General features: G+C 37.9%; 1 protein-coding gene and 1 long non-coding RNA gene across 2 annotated transcripts; one reads left to right on the forward strand and one right to left on the reverse strand.

Moving 5' to 3' along the window:
- Positions 1-459: 459 nt before the first annotated feature.
- On the forward strand, positions 460-5,431 carry LOC124398694 (zinc finger protein 19-like). The gene is made up of 2 exons (XM_046868953.1): positions 460-800; positions 4,061-5,431. Exon 2 carries the CDS (start codon positions 4,066-4,068, stop codon positions 4,843-4,845), a length of 780 nt encoding a protein of 259 aa, XP_046724909.1. The 5' UTR covers positions 460-800; positions 4,061-4,065; the 3' UTR covers positions 4,846-5,431.
- A 6,637-nt stretch (positions 5,432-12,068) lies between these two features.
- On the reverse strand, positions 12,069-14,431 carry LOC124399218. The gene is made up of 4 exons (XR_006928190.1): positions 13,985-14,431; positions 13,751-13,822; positions 12,845-12,877; positions 12,069-12,539 (listed from the first exon to the last, which is right to left on the reverse strand). It is a non-coding gene; the product is annotated as an uncharacterized LOC124399218 (long non-coding RNA).
- Between the last annotated feature and the right edge of the window lie 6,271 nt (positions 14,432-20,702).

Raw genomic sequence — 20,702 nt, forward strand, 5'->3', positions numbered from 1 at the left:
CACCATTCACCTTAACTCTTAAAAATTCTGTTGTGAAAAGCGCAATAGAAATAAACTTGACTTGACTTTGGTAAAGGTGCTCAATGGCAGGTAGTTGAGTGCCAGTGATGCACTTGGCGGATTTGACCACCCATTTGCAGGGCTTTACTGTGGATCTGCTGTACCACACTGTGATGGAGTTGGTTAGGATGTTTTCCATGATGCATTGGTAGAAGCTGGTTACATCTCAGGTGGACAGATGAACTTTCATAAGTCTCCGAAATAACTATAGACGCTGTGGCACATTCCTGAAGATTGTTTTAAAGTTTTTATTAGCACCAACTGGGATGTTTATTGACTTTCACTTTAATTCATGACTCGAGCCTGAAGAATCAATGGAAACCATTGTGAATGAGGATTGCATGGAGGAGCACGCTTACGTGTAGCCACGCCCATACCGGAAGTGGCGCGACTTAAGGGGCGGGTGGAGTGGAAAGGGGAGGGGGGTGGAGAAGTAGCTTGTTTTTATTTCTTTGCCCTCGAACATTAAATAGAAAACAAACGCACAGTGTTTAATCGGTAATGTTTATTTACAGGAAATCGTCGCTTTATTGATTTTTTTTCTTCCCCCTTTGTTTCTTGCCATGTAGCTGTGCGCGCGTGCGAGTCAGCCGCGGGAAAGTTTGTTTCCCCTTTGATCTCGGACTGTCCGATCTCTCTACATTAACACGATTTCAAGGGTCCAAGTTTCTACAACTTTCGTTTTTTCTATACGTCGTCTCTGAGCAATACTGGTGCATGCACGGACGTGACTTCAGGAGGTGAGTATTTGCACTGTTTATTTATCTGCCCGGTGAGAAATACAAACACTAAATAATTATTCCGTTTATAAATGTTTATTCAGCGTCTATAGATGGAGATATAACCCCCAAAAGTGCACGTGCATCACGTGAGTTTAAACGCTGTGCATGTTTGCTTATTGGAGCACGTGCACGCCCGGTCTTGTAATGTTGTAATAATAAATGCACGCTTTAAAAATAAATAAAAATAAATACACCACTGGACATTCAGAAATTTACATTTACAGAATGATTTATCTAAAGTTTCTATTTTTTACACGTTTTTTGATGTGCAAAAAAAAAAAGAGAGAGAAAAATCTGCGTGAATTAAATACAAATAGACTGCAAGAGGAAGGCGTGCACCCGGAAGTGCTTCTATGGGTTCTTCCGGTCTGGTGCCCCAAAGTTATATTTGTATAATTCTTAAGAAAAAAAAAGATTTTTACATAAAGTAAAGAAAAGCATTATCATGAACATAATTAGTTCTATCTGGGAAGCATTTTCTTATAGAATTATCAAAAAACACAAAAACAATAAATCAGCAACTGAAACATTTAATATAAAACCATGGAATGTGATTGAGGGAGGAGTCTTTTCTTTTTAGTCACGTGACATTTGAGTGACATGCTGTCACAAGCTCCTCTCATTCTTGAGCTCATCTGTCTGATGAAACCTGTCTGATGATGGTGTTCATGAGATATTTCTCAACAGGTGGAGATTTCATTCATAAAATCTTGTGTATAAAAAATGTGTTCCTGTGTCAATTCCAGTCTCAGGATCTCAGGATGTCTATCTGGAGGTTCCTGGCTTTCTTCCATGCTTTCTAGTTTCCTCCCAGTTCCCACGAACATGCAGCTGTTGCTGTCCTGTACCCAGGACTGGTCCCGTATCCAAAACAACCGTTAAAAGGTTCTTCTTCAATGTGTATGGTTCTGTGAAGAGCCGTTTCAGACGGGTGCTCGAATGTTTTCCTATGAAGGGCCAAAAATTACTTGATTGATCGTGACGGGCTGAAAGTAGAAGCTGCATTATACTTGTATTATATTAAAATGTTTTGATTTAGAAATAAATACATAGAAACACGACTTTCTAATCTGTGCAACAAATTTTTTTTTGTTTGTTTTTTTCATTTTTAGTTTAATTAAATTACTATTGCAATGAATAAAATCGCATTTATAGTGCAAAATAAAGTTAAATGCCTAATACATCTATTAAATCTCTTAAAAAAGTTGGGATAGTGTGCGAAATGTAAATAAAACCTGAATGCAGTCATTTGGAAATCTCATAAATCCGTATTCTATGGCGTTTCTGGCGTATTTATGGATGAATCATGTTCACGCGTGCCTCATCCTTTGTTCGATAGAGATTTAACCCGCATCTGTGGATGACATGACAAACTAAGTTCACAGATAATAATATCTGGAGGTGCTGATGAGCTCATGAGGTGATTTCCATTACAGAATCATGACTGCTTTAAATGGCGTGTCGCTCGAGGGCCTGAAAATCACAGGGCATCCAGTTTAGATTTTCTCCTTGTGCTCCCTTCTGAGATTTTGCCAGATTCAAGTTGCAAAATTAATACATTAATTTAAGTTAAAATGTTTCTTTAACTATTTAATTTACACACTGATTTTTGTTGCCCCGTCCCAACGAAAATTTACCTCAGTTTTTTTATTTCAATTTGTTTTCTATGTGATGTTGTGAATAAAATATTGGTTTCTGTTGATTTGCAAATCATAGCATTCTGTTTTTATTGACATTTTTATTAGGGATGTCCAAATTAGTCAAGATGATTATTATTGTCATTTCAACCATATATAGCTGACTCAGCACACAGCAAAATGAGACAACGTTCCTCCAGAACCCTGGTGCTACATAAAACGACATAAAGCTACATAACAGAGAGACACAGAGCTGAGGACTTGTCCGTAGTACGTGTCCTTGCCACATAAAATGCATCGTGTGCAACCTGTTGCAGGACAGACCACACAAGACAGTGTAAGACAAATGCAATAACGTTAACGCAAATTCACAAATTTTATTAACGTGCGATTAATGCGTTTCTGTCATGCCGTCGTTTCATTGCTTATATATTAAAAAGAAACAAATCACTAAACATTCAATCGGTAAACATTTGTTTCACCGATGCGCCAAGTCTCAAATCGAGCACCAAAATCCGCCATGTCCGGCGATTAAAACCGTCCGTGTGAAAACAGCAAAAGTTCCATTCGGTGTCCTGGTGATTTACGTCATTGAAAAGAATCATAAATACTTTAAAACTTTTAATTTAGAAAAGTATTAATATAAGATACTTGGAACAGATAAAAATGTGCGATTGAGATTAACCGTCAATCATGCGAATAAATATTTGAATCGATTGACGGCTCTACATTTTACACAGTGTCCCAACTTTTTGGAATTGGGGTTGCATAAGCAATACAGCAACATGCTTATAATATCACTGATCTCTAATGAAAGACATGAATTGATTGAGATGGTTTGGACATGTGCAGAGGAGGGACATGGGGTATATCAGTAGAAGAATGCTCAGGATGGAGACACCAGCAAGGAGGAAAAGAGGAAGATCAAGGAGGAGGTTTATGGATGTGGTGAGGGAAGACATGCAGGTAGTTGGTCTAAAATAGGCAGATGTAGAGGACAGGGGGGTATGGAGACGGATTATCCGCTGTGGAGACCCGTAATGGGAGAAACCGAAAGAAGAAGAGGAACCTTCTTTACACTTAATAACCACTAATGAGGAGTAATTATGATTAATTAATAATTAATGTGAACATTTTAAGTGCAAAATATGATAGAAATTAATTCTGCTATTTATTATTCATTGTGTTTCTATTGTAACTTGTATAAACTGGATCACAGCTACTGTGAAAAACAGACAAAAAAAGACTTCTTTGTAGTAGCAGGAAAAGGTTTTTCAGGGCCCTAAGAAGGATATCTACTGAAACGTTCTTCAGGAAACCAAAAACGACCCTCTGCACATGCAGCTATCGATGGAGATGTAGTGTAGGAGCGTTGGTTGTGGTGACTCGTAAACCTCTAACGGACAATAACTTCCTGTTTTAGTGCTTGTTTAATACCTGGTGATTGAGTGTTCTACTAGAGAGCATGTTTCACTGGCTGTCACGTGTCTACAGCAAATTACGTTTAATGTAACATGTTCAGTGAAAGATTTTCAGAAGTATCGCAGCAATTTTTAATGTTTTCTTGTTTATTTCTTTTAGCTGCCATGTCGTTTACGGTCAAGTCCGAGGCTGAGCCGATGGAAATAACGAGCGCAGATCGGCGAAACGCTGGAGGCGAGCAGGTCAACAAGCCTCTAAAGTCCATGGTGGATCCTTTGCTGCTGACAACGAAGATGCTCACGGGGATGGGGCAGTACGTATGCACCGTGTGCGGCGACATGTTCGCGTCGCTGACACAGCTGGCTAGACACGTGCAGTTCCACGACCGCGACCGTCCGTTCCCCTGCGCCATCTGTGGCAAGCGCTTCCTGAGCCGGAGCCACCACGACGAGCACCAGCGCGTGCACACGGGCGAGCGGCCCTTCCCCTGCGACCGCTGCGAGCGCTCCTTCACCACGCACCACAACCGCAAGCGCCACCAGATGATCCACGACAAGGAGGAGGCGTACCGATGCCCCGTGTGCGGCATTCTCTTCTGCCAGGAACACCAGCTGGGCAATTTCAGCGGCATCATCCGCGTTCTCAAGCAGCACGAGAACGGGAACCCGGGCAGCGACGTTCGCATCAAAACCGACATCCAGATCGACCCAAATTTTGAAGACGAGCAAGAGGAACAAGTCAAGAGGAGGAAAATGAACAAGCATCAGCATTCCCGTTCGGAAAAATACTATTCGTGGTCTTCCCGAGAAGAGGACAGCAGGACGTCGTTCGAATCGGGCGTCTCGCCGGGTCCGTACCATAAAGAGGCACGTGTTCCTGAAGTGCTGCACAAAGCAACTATAAGGATCAAGAAGATTGCGTATGATATGGAGGTTACCCTTTAAGCTATATTTCAAATGTGTCCTGTTCTACTGTTCGGAATGATTTTTCCGCTTCCAGCACGTTTACACAACCAGATAAAGACGTACAGTGAAACACTGATGTGCAGAGGTTCTCCAAGACCAGGGTTGGAAAGCTGTTCTGTGAACCTAATGATGAACATGTTCTAGAACGAAACCGGCGATAAGCTTTAATTAAGCTGTTAGCTTTGAGGTTTTGTGTTTTTGGTTTTTTTTGTACTGAAGCAGACCAACCTTTATAAACTACCACACTGCTGTGACGCAAACACACGTCAATCGACTGGACTTTTGTCGTCATTTTTTTTCTGCAAATATTTTCTACCAAAATGATCGCTGATCGTTTTTTCTGTTTGTTCTCATTAACAATGTATTTGACACTTATTTTTCCTCATGAATAAAAAGGATCTTGATATCTTCTATATGTTAATAAACACGACACTCAAATGTATTTACTTACACAAAATACTGACACACAAATAATGTTTCAGTGTTCGTCGTCTTTTCGTTCTTCCTTTTTGTAGCTCTTCATTGTGCAGGGTGAGAGGAATCCGAATAAACGTAGGTTACGTCACTGGTTTGCGTGTTTTTCATTTCACGACGTCATTGTCAATCCCCACAGAAGAAGATGGTGAAGGAAATCAGCTAAATGAGTTTTTGAGACTTTTAATCCAGTCTTATTGTTTCTTCAACAAGGTTCTGATCTCGTCATAGAAGTTTTTATATGATGATGTTGTTGCTCTCGAACCTGTAAATAAAACACAATGTCCTTTTTTTTGCTGAATGATAACAATATATTATTAGTCTAAGACAACGCTCTTTCTCCATTGCATATAAAAATCTGTCTCACCTGAAGTGGAACCAGTTGATATCACCGTTTAAATGAGGGTCTCCACAATCTGAATGTCATCAACAGAATCCAGGTGCATCCCATAGAGTTTTGCTAAGCGAGAAACTGAATTAGCACGCTGAGAAAAAGCACAGATTAAAAGTACAGTATCGGGTCACCTGACCTTTTCATGCTCTATGTGGTTCTTCTCCAAACTCTAACCACAAAGCTGGAGGATCTCAATCGTACAGGACGTCTTTAGAGGGCGCTATAATACAATTTTGCATTCGCTTGAACTTGCTCCAGCATGGTGATGCCCCTGTGCACAAAGTGAGCTCCTTGAAGATCTGGTGTACATGCTTTGGAGAGGAAGATCTTGCTGCTTTAGAGCTCTGATCTTATCTAACACTTTTGGGATGAATGTGAACGCTGACTGCACCCCAGGTCTCCTAACCTACTTCAGTACCTGCCTTTCATAACACCCTTGTGGCTGATGAACACAAATATCCATAATCACACTCCAAGATCTAGTGGAACATCTTCCAGAAGAGTGGAGGGAATTAGCAGAGTGAATTGGGACTAAATGTGAAATGCGATGCCCAAAAATCACATACCGAACTTATGACCAGGTGTCCCAATACTTTTGGAAATAAAGAACCTGAACTGTTTGGATCTCTAATAAATTCCGGTGATGTTTTCATGATCTTCATGGTCAACTCCATACTTAACTCTGTTTAGGTTTTAAATAAATTGTCCTGTTGTATTTACAGAACAAATACAATTTAATCACACAAATACGACTATTACAGATGTATTGTTTCTGCTAATAGTTTGTCTCATTCACATCCACTGTTGATTTGGTTATTTAGTGCAGATTTTAGAGGATTTAAATGCAATACATAATATGATCTATATCACTATATATATCTATAGTCTATATTGCTTTAGAAGGAGGGGAGCTTATGTTAATATCCAGCTAGAAAAATTACATTTTAACCCATTTTACTGTAGCAGGCAAATGTTTATTATCCCAAATAATTGGTCAGTGTGTTACTGTTAATTAATTACTGTACAAGAAACTAAAAGTCCTGGGTGATGAGATTTTTTCTGAGACAATTTTAATATTAAACTAACTAAAGTAAGCATTTTAAAGTAATACAAAAAACATTATCTTAACAAATTAATATTTTACTGTGTAGCCCAGCAAATGACATTACTTCCAATAATAAAACAAGTGGCCATGGCCAAGGAAAAAGAAGAAAAGGGGAAGAAGAAGAAGAAGAAGAAGAAGAAGAAGAAGAAGAAAAGCTGCTCCAGATGGGATTTTATTTCCTTTTTTTTTTTTAGATTTCTTTTTTATTAGTTAATATCAATAGTTTAATTAATATTAATATAATTTAAGCAATGTTAATGTATTGATTGGTTTTATGTGAGGTTAAAATGTTTATAGAGGTTATATTTATTTCAAGTACATTTTATTTATTCTGGAATGTGGAAAGAAGGAGGCTCTTATTTAAAAAAAATATTTGTATTTTTGGTTCATAGTGTGTAGTTTGCAAATGCATGAGAGGGAAAGAGTGTTGTTAAATAATTTATTTCCCTTTTTGAACTGTTCAATGAATTTGTGGAACAGGTGTATTACAAAAGTATTTTTTTCTGAGACAATTCAGGTATTAGACCACTAGAGGGCGCGCTAACACTATTTAACCGACTAAACGCTACTCGCAAGTGTAATCGGAGGGACAGTCTACAAAGAGCATGACCTGGGTTAGGCGTAGGATTGCGTTACAATTACAGTTATCTGTAAGATATCTGATTGTACCGTGAGTTACAGTTTGATTTTTGTGGGTGTAGTAGTAAAATATAAGTAGACTTTTAGTGTAATATTACAACATATTTTTGTATTAACTCTGTAATACAAATTGTACACTGTAAAATAATTTCATTTGCTTGCATAATGCATTTGTTTTGCTATTTTGCTCTTAAAAATTATTTTTATAAATCAAACAGAAAATCAATGCTGTCAATAAGCTAAACGTGCTCTTAATCGTCATAAATTGGCAAAAATTATTATTTGTTTTATTCATAATTAATTTTCTGTATACCTGTATTTAAATCTCTGGGACAGTTCAGATATATTTCACTAGAGGGCGCACTCTCACAGTAAAAGTGGCAATGTCGTGATTGAGTCATTAAGGGGCCGTCTACAAAGAGCATGGCCTAGGCAGTGAGTGTATTATTAAAAGTACATTTTAAATTTTATAGAAATGCAGCGTTAATATATTTTAGATTTTTTATGTCTACAGAAATAAACTTGAATTTTATTGAAATGCTCTACTGATCACCACCAGCCCAGAACCTGTATGAGAAATTGGGTTTTAAAAAAAAGCTTTCCCTGACCATTATAAAACAGTTTATGAAGAAGAATAAATGTCACTATTGTGATGAGTTGTAAGGTTTTTAATCTGTGCTGAAGTGGAAATGAAATTATCAGATTCATCGACTTGATTGTTGTTAAATTTGAGATGAACTGTTTTGGATAATCAGACTTCATTGGTTGGTTCCCAACAAACTCTGAACCAAGCAGGTGGAAGGGGCAATATTTAATCATTTACAAAATATAAACAACAAAAAAAAAACCATTTGGCAGAAAGTGTTAAAATATTTTGTTGATTATAGAAGACGAATAATTTGATATATTACACAAAATTAAAATGTTGAACTGCGCATGCGCAATACCGCCGGCTCCCACAAATACCCAGAATTCTCTGGGCTGATTAACCAAAATTATTTGCACCTGCCAGGCAGGATACTTAAACCCCAGGCCTGACAGCATCCCCTCGTCGCACCTTTGTAGAGATGTGACCGGTATGGTATTTCAGGGCTTTCAGAGAGGAGAGGAATTTTGAAAAAGAGCCGTGAAAAGCAAAAGAATGAGGAGAGAAAAAAAGGAAATGAAAGCTGTAAAGCAGTGTCAGAAACAAAAACAAGCATTGGACAAACATATGCGTCACAACAAAGAAAACTAATTAAGAGCATGGAAACATATTTCTGAAAAAGTATCAGCGTTTGTATTGTTTACAGTTTTTCTCGATTGCTAAGACACATTTCTTGAAAGATGCTCTCCTTTTCTCTAAACTGTGAACACAAAACCCAAATCTCAAGCTACATTCACAAAACCTCAGACTCTTCTTGCAAAACCAAACTTTCACCTCAAAACAGTTCAATCTGTGCTCAAATCTGAACAGTTGTCAAATCGTGCCCCGAGTCAATCAAAATTAAAATCACTACGGAACAGTCACTAAACACTACGTAGAAAAATAGAAAACACAATGCTCAGGACATCAAACTGGAGAAATAAATGTTTATTGTTCACTGTAGGCTAAATGCATGTTGCAAAACAAAAGAAAACCTGTGCATTTAGCACTTGTACAAAAAGACAAAACAGAAATCTTGTGCATTTACGTAGCACTTGTAAAAACAAACAGAAATCTTATGCGTTTGCCACTTGTGTACAGTAAACCCATGTAAAAATTAAGTACAAAAATATACAAATAAGTGCATTACTCAGCCCAGCATCATGTCTCCGTACTGGATCAGGCCAAAAAACTCTTGGCATGCCTCCACACCTATGTCACCACAGGCCAGTCCCATGGCTTGCAGAAGATGTACCCTGGTGTAAGGTTGGCATTCATATACCTTTCACCGCCATGAGGAGAAGAATTCCTTAATGTGGTTTAGGAAAGGGGAGTACGGTGGAAGGCAAACATTGATAAAACCTTGGTTCATATTGAACCACTCTCTAATCTGGAGGGCTCTGTGAAAACTCACATTGTCCCAAACAACAACATAGATGCTCATCCTGCTGCCCTAACAGAGCATCTCGTGTGTGATTGAGGAAAATGAGGAGCTGGTGAGTGTTGTAGGGCCCCAGGTTGGCATGATGGTGGACAACCCCATGATTGCTGATGGCAGCACATAATGTGACATTGCCACCATGCTGCCCAGGAACACCAACAATGGCCCGATGGCCAATCACATTACGGCCTCTCCTTCTCTTTTAGTGAGATTAAACCAGCTTCATCCATTTACACGTATTCATGGAGTCTTTCCATTGCATCCAGTTGAAGAACCCTCTGTAGAAATATAGTTTTGTAAGTGATACGAAAAAAGTGATACAGTATTTTCAGTAAATCACTACTTAGAGTAATCAACATTGAATGTGTCTGGATATATGCCAACCTGTACATACTGGAATCTTTGCTCTTCGACTCTGAGTTGCGATCAAAGGGCACTCTGTATAGCTGTTCTCATGCGCAGTCTGTTGCACTTGAGGACACGATCAACAGAAGAGAGGCTGACACTGATGTTACCCTCAAAATCTACATGGTCCTCAATGATCTTCTGCTGAATTTCACTAATTTTAATGGTATTGTTCTCACAGACCATATCAACAATTAGGGTCTCTTGGTGTGGGGAGAACATACCTGTCCTCCCACCCCCATGTGGCAGTGTTTCAATTCTACAAAAAGAGAACATGGAGTTACAAAAAATATACATGGAATACTAGGAATACCTACAAACAGTTAGACCAACCCTCCATTACAATACTACAGTACATTGGTACAGTGATGTACTGAAACATATATTTACTTACAGTATACTGTGGTACAGTATATAGTCTGTCATACAGTAATTGCTGTTAACATTTACATACTGTACTATAATGTCAAAAAAGATAATTACCTGTTCTCTTCCCTAAATCTTTGGATTATGGTGGACACAATGAATCTACTGATGTTTGGTTGTACCCTTTGTCCAGCCCCCCTCATGCTCATACCATGGACAAGAACATGGTCAATCACAGTAGCTCTGATTTTATCAGATATTACTGTTCTTTGTCTTCGCTGACCAATTTGACCTTCTCTCACACAAACTCTTCCTCTCAGATTTCTATCCATTGTAGGGTCTCACAAACCAGTGCTCTCTGAAATGGCTTACTGTATATGTTCCCTCACATCATTGTTGTGTTCAAGTGGTGACACTTGTGTTTGACTTTTGTCACCTGTGCTGACCATTATGCAGCATGGGTGCGTCACAATGAAAATGTTTTGGCAAGTTGTGTCTAAACAGGTGAAAAGTGCTTATGGTTTTACCAAAAGAGTGATTGATTCAATCAGTGGGTTCAGGCAATTGAGCATTTGGTTCAGACAATAGGGTTCAGTGTTTTAACAATTGAGAAAAACTGTAATTGTGCTATTTTGGCATCTCCTTTGTGTTTCTACCCAGTCAAGCTGTTGGCTTGTGGTTTTCAAAGTACACAAAAACACACAACCAAAACCTCTAAACACAATCTTTCATTCTATATAAACTCCTGTATGAGAAAACAAATGTCTTCATTCTGCAACTGTCGGTCTTATATAAACATATATATATATATATATATATAAACATATAAAATCCTTTATTAAAAAAATATTTAGTTTATATGTATAGATATAATTATAGTATAGTTATTTTGATTTTGACATTATAATACAATATAATACACTTTTGAATATGCAAATTGTGTTTATAAAGGTGTTTGTGTTTAGAAAGAACACGTAGGATTTTAAGGCATCTTTAATGTCTTTATTTTATTTTCATTTCTGCATTTCTTCATTTACACAGTAAAAACGAGACAACGTTCCTCCAGAACCCTGGTGCTACACTAAACAACAACATAAAGTTACAACACAACACAAAGCTACAGAAAGTGCATCGAGTGCAAACAGTGCAGACCAAAAACAGTACAGACAAACAGTGCAGACAGACAACACAAGACAACACAAAACACATAACCTTTAGAGGGAACTTTAATATGTTTTAGCTAAATCAGCTAAATCAGTCTGCTGTCATTTGTCTTGCCCTGTAAATCTCTGAGTGAACGATGACAATAGCATACTGTTTTTTATTTTCTGATATTGAGAACATTTCCAGAATCAAACAACGTAGAATAATAAACCTGCAGTCTGAATCCTAGTCAGTAATTTCACATTCAGACACACTTATAATCTTCATTATACAATTATGTTCATATTTCATTACTGGTGTAATCCTGTGTCAAGAGAGAGAGAGAGAAAGAAAGAGAGAGAGAGAGAGAGAGAGAGAGAGAGAGAGAGAGAGAGAGAGACAGATGGAGTGGGAGACAGACAGAGTAAGAGTCAGACAGAGAAAGACAGCAGACAGAGATATAGACAGAGTGGGAGACAGACATTATTAGAGATGGAGACAGAGTGAGAGACAGAGACAGGCAGAGTGAGAGACAGATTGGGAAAGAGACAGAGACAGAACGAGAGACTGGTGTATATATATAAATATATATACAGAGACAGAGGGAGAGATAGAGGGAGAGACAGAGAGACCGTGCGAGAGACATAGAGAGAGAGCGAGAGAGATTTTGACTCGTTCTATTTTTAATTGGATTTAAGATACAAAATTATAAAAAGCTATTTACAGTATATATGTAGACACACTTATAAAGAACATTTTTATCACCACATTTCCAGTGTAAAGCCGCTTTGAGAAAATGTTTATTTTTAAAAGCGTAGTATAAATAAAATTAATGTAATTGAATAATGCAGGAAAAAATATAGATAAGAAAATTGTCATATTGTTCTTGAAAACGCTTTCAAAAGTTATCAAATAGATATAAAATTCGTAAGTAAAAATATAAATAAAAATGTAAATCCTATTTAATGACATGTTCTTCTCTTTACGTCAGAAGACGTGTCTCATGTATGGGTTTAGAAGAAAGGATGTACTGAGTCTTTGGTCCTTGCTGGTTCAGTCTCCTCCACTGAGAGATGAATATCTACAAACACACCAAATACATTTAGTTTTTATTGCTACAGCATATAAACTGTTGTGTTTTTTTATGATGTGTAATCAGTAAAGTCATTAATGCTAAAATCAAGAATATGATTTTTATCTGACCACCACACTTGAGTGGGATAAGAATTTCTTATTGTATTCCAGTTGATTGTAAGATTTTGCAAAACACCGATTGGTTCACATATTTTTTCATCTCCAAAATTAAATACAAGATGATGCTCAATGTATTGAATAAAATAAAAAATGTACAAACTATTACGATGATTAAACAATAAAATTACAGACCTCCATCTTCTGACTCAACTGGGTCTTCTGGCTCTGCAAAGAGGTCAAAATGAAGTTTTAAAAAAAATATATTAAAATTGTGTGTTATTTGTGTGTTAAGTGGTAAATTATTTATATGTATTTGTGGGAACTTGAACATGAGATTAGCATGTTTTCTCTGTACAGTGTGTGAGGCTAAAACCTAAAGTGTGTTAATTTAAACATGTTTTGTTTGATTAAAAAAAAAAAGGTTTGGGGTTATTGTGTTTATGAAGTGTTAATAATATTAAGCGTTTGAATTTTTTTTGTTTGTTCGTTTTTTTTCTCCCCATCCTATACCCTCATGTCGGACCGTCGTAAAAAGCATTCCACTGCATGTCGTACTATGTATGTATGTGATGTGACAAATAAAATTTGATTTGATTTGATTTGACATTTAATGTCACCATTCTTGCATCATGTTTGGTTCGTTGACGTATCGGTGCTTTTTATCGAATCCATATATTATGAACTAATTTATATTTTTCACTCAATTTAGTCATGGCCAAGTATAACGCGCGACTGCATTGCCGTAATGACGTAGGCAAGATTCGAGCTGTTGAATTAACTCGAATGATTAGAGTTAAGAAGATTCTGAATGGTCCCTCAACTGAAACAATTATACAAGCAGTCAACATGTCGGCATGTATTTATGAAATAATAGGAATACATTTTACAACTAAATTTCTAACTGTAAGTCATAGTCTCAGATTGTAATCTTTCTGGAATTCTTTGTAGATGTTCAGACTTTAAGTCGTGCATTCTTTATTAATGAAGTCTTTTAAAATAAATAAATGTAGATTTCAGACACGTTACAACCTTTCTGTTGTATATGTATACATAAATTTAAATATAAATATAAATAATAGGAGTGACTGGGAAACACACCTCCACATGAAAACACGTTCACGAGCATCTCGTAGATCCCACACAAGCAGCTGAGTGCTGTACGACATGCACCTAAATCAAACAACAATTAACAAAATCTACTTTTTCCTATAGTCGTTTTTTACAAACCTAATGTATATTTGTTTATTTGCCTGAGGGTGATGCATCTTTTACTCATGTATCTAAACCTCTCATTCATTCATCTCGCTCATGAACCCAGAATAATGATCTTACCGTCACATATGTCGTGAGGAAGTCTGTCCATATTCAGTGATCACTCAAAGACAGAAATGAGTTCTTGTATTTAGGTGAGAAGAAAGTCGTGCATTCGTCTTGATGTTGAAGTGTTCTGAAGTAGCAAACAGCAGTTGCCCAAATCATTGGAATCCAGTGATCTTTCATGAGCGCGCGAGCTTTTATGTTGAGCCTTCACGTTGCTCAGCCCAGTGGGCAGGATGATGTGTAGGAGCACGCCATTATAAAAGACTCGCTCGAGAACGGTTGCGGTCTCTACATTTTCTCATACTGTTTTTTTCTAATGAACAAGGTGGTTTGTTTTGACTCATACTTGAACCGACTACTAGAAAACAAAAAGTCATCCACTGACTTCCGCATGTTTAAAATACAACAGAAGCAGAACATGGGTTTTATGGAGTATTTATAACCTGCTGGTTTGATATTTGTCAGAAAGTTAGGGTTATAGGATCCAAGGCAGATGCAAAAGGAGCAGGGGAGAAAGGCTGTGCAGAGCTGAATCGGGAAGCCGATTCCGAGAGCCGATTCAGAGAGCCGATTCAGAGAGCCGATTCAGAGAGCCGATTCAGAGAGCCGATGTGCGCGAAGGGGTGAGGATTCCGAGCCGGAAACCAGAGCGCGTTCAGCGCGAGCCGGAAACCGAAACGCGCGTTCAGCGCGAGCAGAGCAGAGCCGAGCCGGAAACCGGAACACGTCCAGCGCGAGCAGAGCAGAGCAGAGCCGAGCCGGGAACCGAAGCGCGTTCAGCGCGAGCAGAGCAGAGCAGAGCCGAGCCGAACCGGAAACCGGAGCGCGTTCAGCGCGAGCCGGAAACCGAAGGACAGAATGTTCAGGTCAGAGACAACGAAACAAACAAAAGAACAAACAAACAAAACAGAATACGCTGGAGAGTGCTCAGGGCAAGCCTAAAGACAATCTGGCACTGACTGGAGGATTCAGGCGTCCTTATAAGTGCCAGAAAATCATACACCAAATCCGTGCAGCTGGTTGGGAGTGGGGGTTTCCTCTGTGGTTGAGGCGGTAATACCTTGAAGTGCTCAAGCGGGCTGACAGATATTAAGAAATACAACAGGGACTGTTTTGTGTAGTTTTTTTCTGGGTCTGCAAAGTGATCAAAAAGCTTTCAAACAAATATTTTTATTAGAATTGTGTGTTATTTGTGTTAAGTGGTAAATGATTTATATATATGGACCAACGTTTGTGGGAACTTGTTTTTTTCTGTACAGTGTATGAGACTAAAACCTAAAGTGTGTTTAGGTTTTTATACGTTTTATTTTAATAAAAAAAAAAGTTTGGGGTTATTGTGTTTATGAAGTTTTCTGCAATAATATTAAGCGTTTGACATTTAATGTCACTGTTTTTGGTGTAGATATTAATAAATATTCTTCATAACAACAGAGATTTTCTGGTATACTGTAAAACTACAAGCACACAGGATAAACTCTAATAAAGATTAAGTTTTCACCTCTTATTCATATGCAGTCTTCATGAATAAATGAATAATTGAATAATTGACTTAAGAAGTAAGTAGGTCAATACAGTTTGAGTGAGTGTTTGAGTGAGTGTTTGAGTGAGTGTTTGAGTGAGTTCTCTGTGACTCTCTGCTTCAGTCCCACCAATGACACAATGTTCATTTTGTCGCTTTATACTTTCACTTTCAGTTTTTTCTTAACGCTTTAATGTTCATTTTAATATACAGTTTTATGTTGTTTTCACATTCAGTAAGGTAGATCTTTATATTTAAAAACTACAAAAAAATAAGAAAAGCAAGCTTACTGTATTTTAATTTAGGAATTTAACTTTTTGGATTCTCATTTCCTGCCTCGACGGTGGTCGAACAACGGTGAAGCACTGATGAAGTGTTTATCAATAGTCTCCAATAAAACATCTTTCTCAATACTCAGTAAACGGTATTTTTTCGATCTGTGCCTTTTATTATTAATTTATTGTATTTTTTGTTTGTTTGGTTTTTGTTTTCTGAAAGAAATGGTCTGACTATTAGTTTTGGTGTTTTTGCTACTCGGAAGTTCCATCGCACTTCCCTTTTTAAGATCATTTTAAAACAATAACATGAGCCCCAATGTGTTTCTTAAAGTTTTATTTTAATTAATGATTAATTTAGAAACTTTTTTAATGACCCAGAACAGCTTTAGTGTGGTAAAAGCTCTCATTAGACCTTTTCCTTTTCTCTAAATGTAAAGATCCGGAAACTCAGCTCAGGACTACAGTTTTGCGCTCCGACACGGAAACAGACATGTTTAGAGACTGAAGATCAACTGTGTCTCAGCTCTTTTTCAAAGCAAGATTAAGTCGATTTCTCTGACATTATTTACCTGCGTGTATCTGTTCTAAAACAAAGACTAAATGAAGAAACCAACGAAATGAAAACAAAATTGTTCGTCTGCATTTTAAGGACAACAGTTTCCTGAGCAGGAAATGAAGTGTTTGAGTTCAACTGTACAATAAACTATGACAATAAAACGTTTATTGTAAATACAGTAGTACAAAATAGTAGAAGTACAAACACTTTTGTTGTAATTACAATAAAAGATGCACGTGAATGAATCTGTGGCTCTGAATATCCATGTTGTTGTTTCCAGCGGTGATGTCGGATATTCGGTGGTGTCGGATATTCGCTCGACGGCTGAAACGTTCGCATGAATCAGACACGATTTTGTTCCATGAAGATCCAAAAGTCCCTCTTTTGATTTTCAACGCGACGTGGTTTAAGTGTTCACTTCACAGCAGCGGTGTGAAAGTGGTGTGGCTCAACCCCTTTCTAGAAATTCCCTCACCCCCAACCCCCTAACACACACACACACACACACACACACACACGCGCGCGCGCCCGCGAGTGTTTCGGATTTAAGTTACGGATTAATCAGTAAAAACTTATTTCATTATGCATAATCGACACGTGACACCACATCATGTAAACGCCCCCGCAACGCGACAGGGACGTTTTTACAACAGAATGACGTTAATTAACTCAGTAGTCGAGCGACTCTATAAACGCATCAGTCCTTCATTGAGGCTGCATTTAAAATATGAGAATCAACTTTCTCGGGTGTAGAAGATGAACATTCCTACAGAGACACTACGTGATTTCAGAGGTACGTTGATCCTCGTCACATGAATAAACAGGTTTTTTGTGCTTTTCGTGATTTTTATGAGATTTTAAAGCTTTTAGTCTGCAACCCTTCCCGACAAAAGCTCTGTTAGATAGATGATAGATAGATACACTTTGCAATAGTGCAGTCAGGTGGGAATTTGAGACCCTGCAAATTAGATGCAATAATGATCTATATACGTATGATTAATGTTACAAACTTCAGAACACCTTCAGCAGGATGATTCTTCTGCTCCTCTGTGATCAACACTATCAGAAGTCTTTCCTGCAGACTGCAATAAGACCTTATTATATCAGGCTTCATATCAGGAGGCAGGTTTCCTTCTCTCACATCAGTCTATATAGAGATTCTGTTCTTTTCTGTATTAACAATAATATTAATCTGTTAAAGTCTCATCAATGCACCTCAATCAACAGTCTCTTAGGTTGTCTATCTGATGGGACCGATATGATCATGTATTATTATTCTATCATTTTATTAATATTGCAACTTGCTTGTGCACCTTAGTTACTTGAGATACCACGGGTATGTTCTCCATGATGGGTAACAGTTTGTGTAGCATCCTTCTCCTTCTCCACAACCAACTCCAAGAACTCCGTAAGAGGGAGGGAGAGAGAGGAGAGGGAGAGGGAGGGAGAGAAAGAGGGAGGGAGAGAGAGGAGAGGGCGCGATTTGATTTGCCGGATGCAAGTTCATGCGGTCTTATAACTTGTTATAACTTGTATATTATAAGTTGTATATTATAAGTTGTATAGATCAATACTGAACAGAAATGGAGCACACATACCTGGCTGAGTTTTATAAACAAGCTTTATGAATAATCAGACCACAAGCAGAACTTAATAATATTCAACAAAACAAGTTAGCAAGCACAGTGTGTGTGTGTGTGTGTGTGTGTGTGTGTGTGTGTGTGTGTGTGTGTGTGTGTGTGTCTGTGTCTGTGTCTGTGTCTGTGTCTGTGTGCGCGCCCGCGCTATTATTGCTGATGTTTATAAATACGCCAAACAAAAGCAAAGCATAATATATTTGTATTTTTACCTGACATCAGGATGTCGATTACCAAGAAATATTTGTAAATAAATAAATAACAGAAAACTATAAAATAACCTGTTCAGTCGATTTTGTCGATGGTTGTATCTAAAAAAAAAAGAAAGAAAAAGAGATAAGCTTCTGGTGCTCTTCTACAGGCATGTATATCGCAAATACGAACAATTCCGATCATTTATTATATATAATATACAAATATTATAAAACATCTCGATCTGTTTAATCATTACATCGAGTGCAGACCAAAAACAGTACAGACAAACACAAAACAAGACAAAACAAGACAAAACAACACAAAACAACACAAGACCATACAAATAACCCAAGAAAGCGCCGACCAGTAAACCTACTGTTTACTCTGAATATACAGTTCTGTGCAAAGAGAACAATAAAAACTATAACTGAGAGTAAATAAAAACAAACACAATGCAGTGCAAAAAACAGCAGTAGCAGCAGTCAAGAGGTGCAAAAACACAGCATGTAAACAGTGTAATGCGGTCAAATCTCAAAAATAAATACATGATGGGGGAATGGATTGAGATGAGCAATGAGTGTGTGTTAATTTCAGGTTGTAAAGTGCGTTAAGTGTGTGTGTGTGTGTGTGTGTGTGTGTGTGTGTGTGTGTGTGTGTGTGTGTGTGTGTGTGTGTGTGTGTGTGTGTGTGTGTGTTGGGTCTGTGTGTGTCTGTGGTTGTGTTCAGTCTGATTAGAGCCGCGTTGGGGAATTCTTGTTCCATTCTGAATTAAACTGAAGAAGTGGAGATAGAGGAAGTGACACACGAGAGCGGCACTGTGTGACTGGGAGTGTTTGCAAAACGCACCAGTCCTTCATTGAGGCTGCATTTAAAATATGAGAGGCAACACTTTCGGGTGTAGAAGATGAACATTCCTACAGAGACACTACATGATTTCGGAGGTACGTCGATACACGTCATTTGAATAAACAGGTTTTTTTTGTGCTTTTCGTGAATTTGATGAAGTTTTAAAGCTTTTAGTCTGCAACCCTTCCCGACAAAAGCTCTGTTAGATAGATGATAGATAGATGCACTTTGCAATAGTGCAGTCAGGTGGGAATTTCAGACCCTGCAAATTAGATGCAATAATGATCTATATACGTATGATTAATCTTATTCCCGTGGTATCTCAAGAAACTAAGGTGCACAGGTAAGTTGTAATATTAATAAAGGGTCAGAATAATAATACATGATCATATCGGTGCCATCAGATAGACAACCTAATAGACTGTTGAGCATTGATGGGATTTTAACAGATTAACATTATTGTTATTACAGAAAAGAACAGAATCTCTATATAGACTGATGTGAGAGAAGGAAACCTGCCTCCTGATATAAAGCAGAGTTATAATAAGGTCTTATTGCAGTCTGCAGGAAAGACTTCCAATAGTGTTGATCACAGAGGAGCTGAAGAATCATCCTGCTGAAGGTGTTCTGAAGTTTAATCAGGTGTTCGCCATGATGGTTAACAGTATGAGTAGCATCCTTCTCCTTCTCCACTACCAACTCCAAGAATTCCCAAATATTGTAGCCTTTTAATGAGCTTGTTAAATGTTTCTGCTTTGTATAGAGATTTTAAGGAATTTACAGACACACACATTTGGATCAACACACTCCTGTTTCTGTTTATTCTGTTCTTTCTGCTCGAATCTTTCTGAAATCCAACATCTGTGTTCGTCTGTTAATCCTACATGGATGCACAGTGAATTCCTCAATAATCAATAGGAGATCTGTTATTTCAGAGTCTGCACACTCCGGGGGGTGTTCAGCAGTTTCCCCCTTTTTGTCTGAGGTCTGGAGAATGCTCTGGAACATGTTCTCCTGTAGAGGTTTGTGTCTTTTATTTCAGGGAATAAGACGTAAAACACAGATACGGTTTTATGATTATTATATAATAAGTTCAGTGCAATGGTTAAATGATTTCTTGAGATTTGTATCCTATATTTCCTTCGTATTCATCCGTGTTTTTGGTTCTAGATCAGAGGCGTTACAGGAACCCAGTGCAAGAGAGTTCAGCAGGGTTTGATCAAGGTCAGCTTATTTACATTTCGTTTACTGTTTTTTTTTTAATAATCCTTGCTTGCAAACATGAGTGATTTTTTACTGCCTCGCTCTAAAAAGTCACACAGTAAACCCTAAGCATGATGAGCGCATCACTTCATCCACCTCTCTTCTTAACTTGATGAACCCATTACTCTAGAACAGGGTGAAACCCATTACTCTAGAACAGGGTGAATCTGAACTCATCAGATCACTTTAAAACAGCTGTTTACAAAATGCTTTAAATGATTACGTACTGTAAAAAAAGATCTGGATGCATAAAGCATAAAACAGCAGTTCTTCAGGACTTCAAATAACCCACAGATGCTAATTTTACCACGTCCTCCATACAGGAAGGCTTCAGTGACTTATTTCTGTTACAGGTTCATGCAACACGAGGACTGGATTTCACAATTGATTCATGAGTCCTGCACACTTTTGCTCCTAAGGATGATGGCTCTTCTCC

The sequence above is a fragment of the Silurus meridionalis genome, chromosome 16 (genome assembly GCF_014805685.1).
Source record: "Silurus meridionalis isolate SWU-2019-XX chromosome 16, ASM1480568v1, whole genome shotgun sequence".
Classification (NCBI taxonomy): domain Eukaryota; kingdom Metazoa; phylum Chordata; class Actinopteri; order Siluriformes; family Siluridae; genus Silurus; species Silurus meridionalis.

Excerpts from the sequence above, each read along its gene's own strand:
- LOC124398694 (XM_046868953.1), top strand. The coding sequence starts at position 4,066 with ATGTCGTTTACGGTCAAGTCCGAGGCTGAGCCGATGGAAATAACGAGC.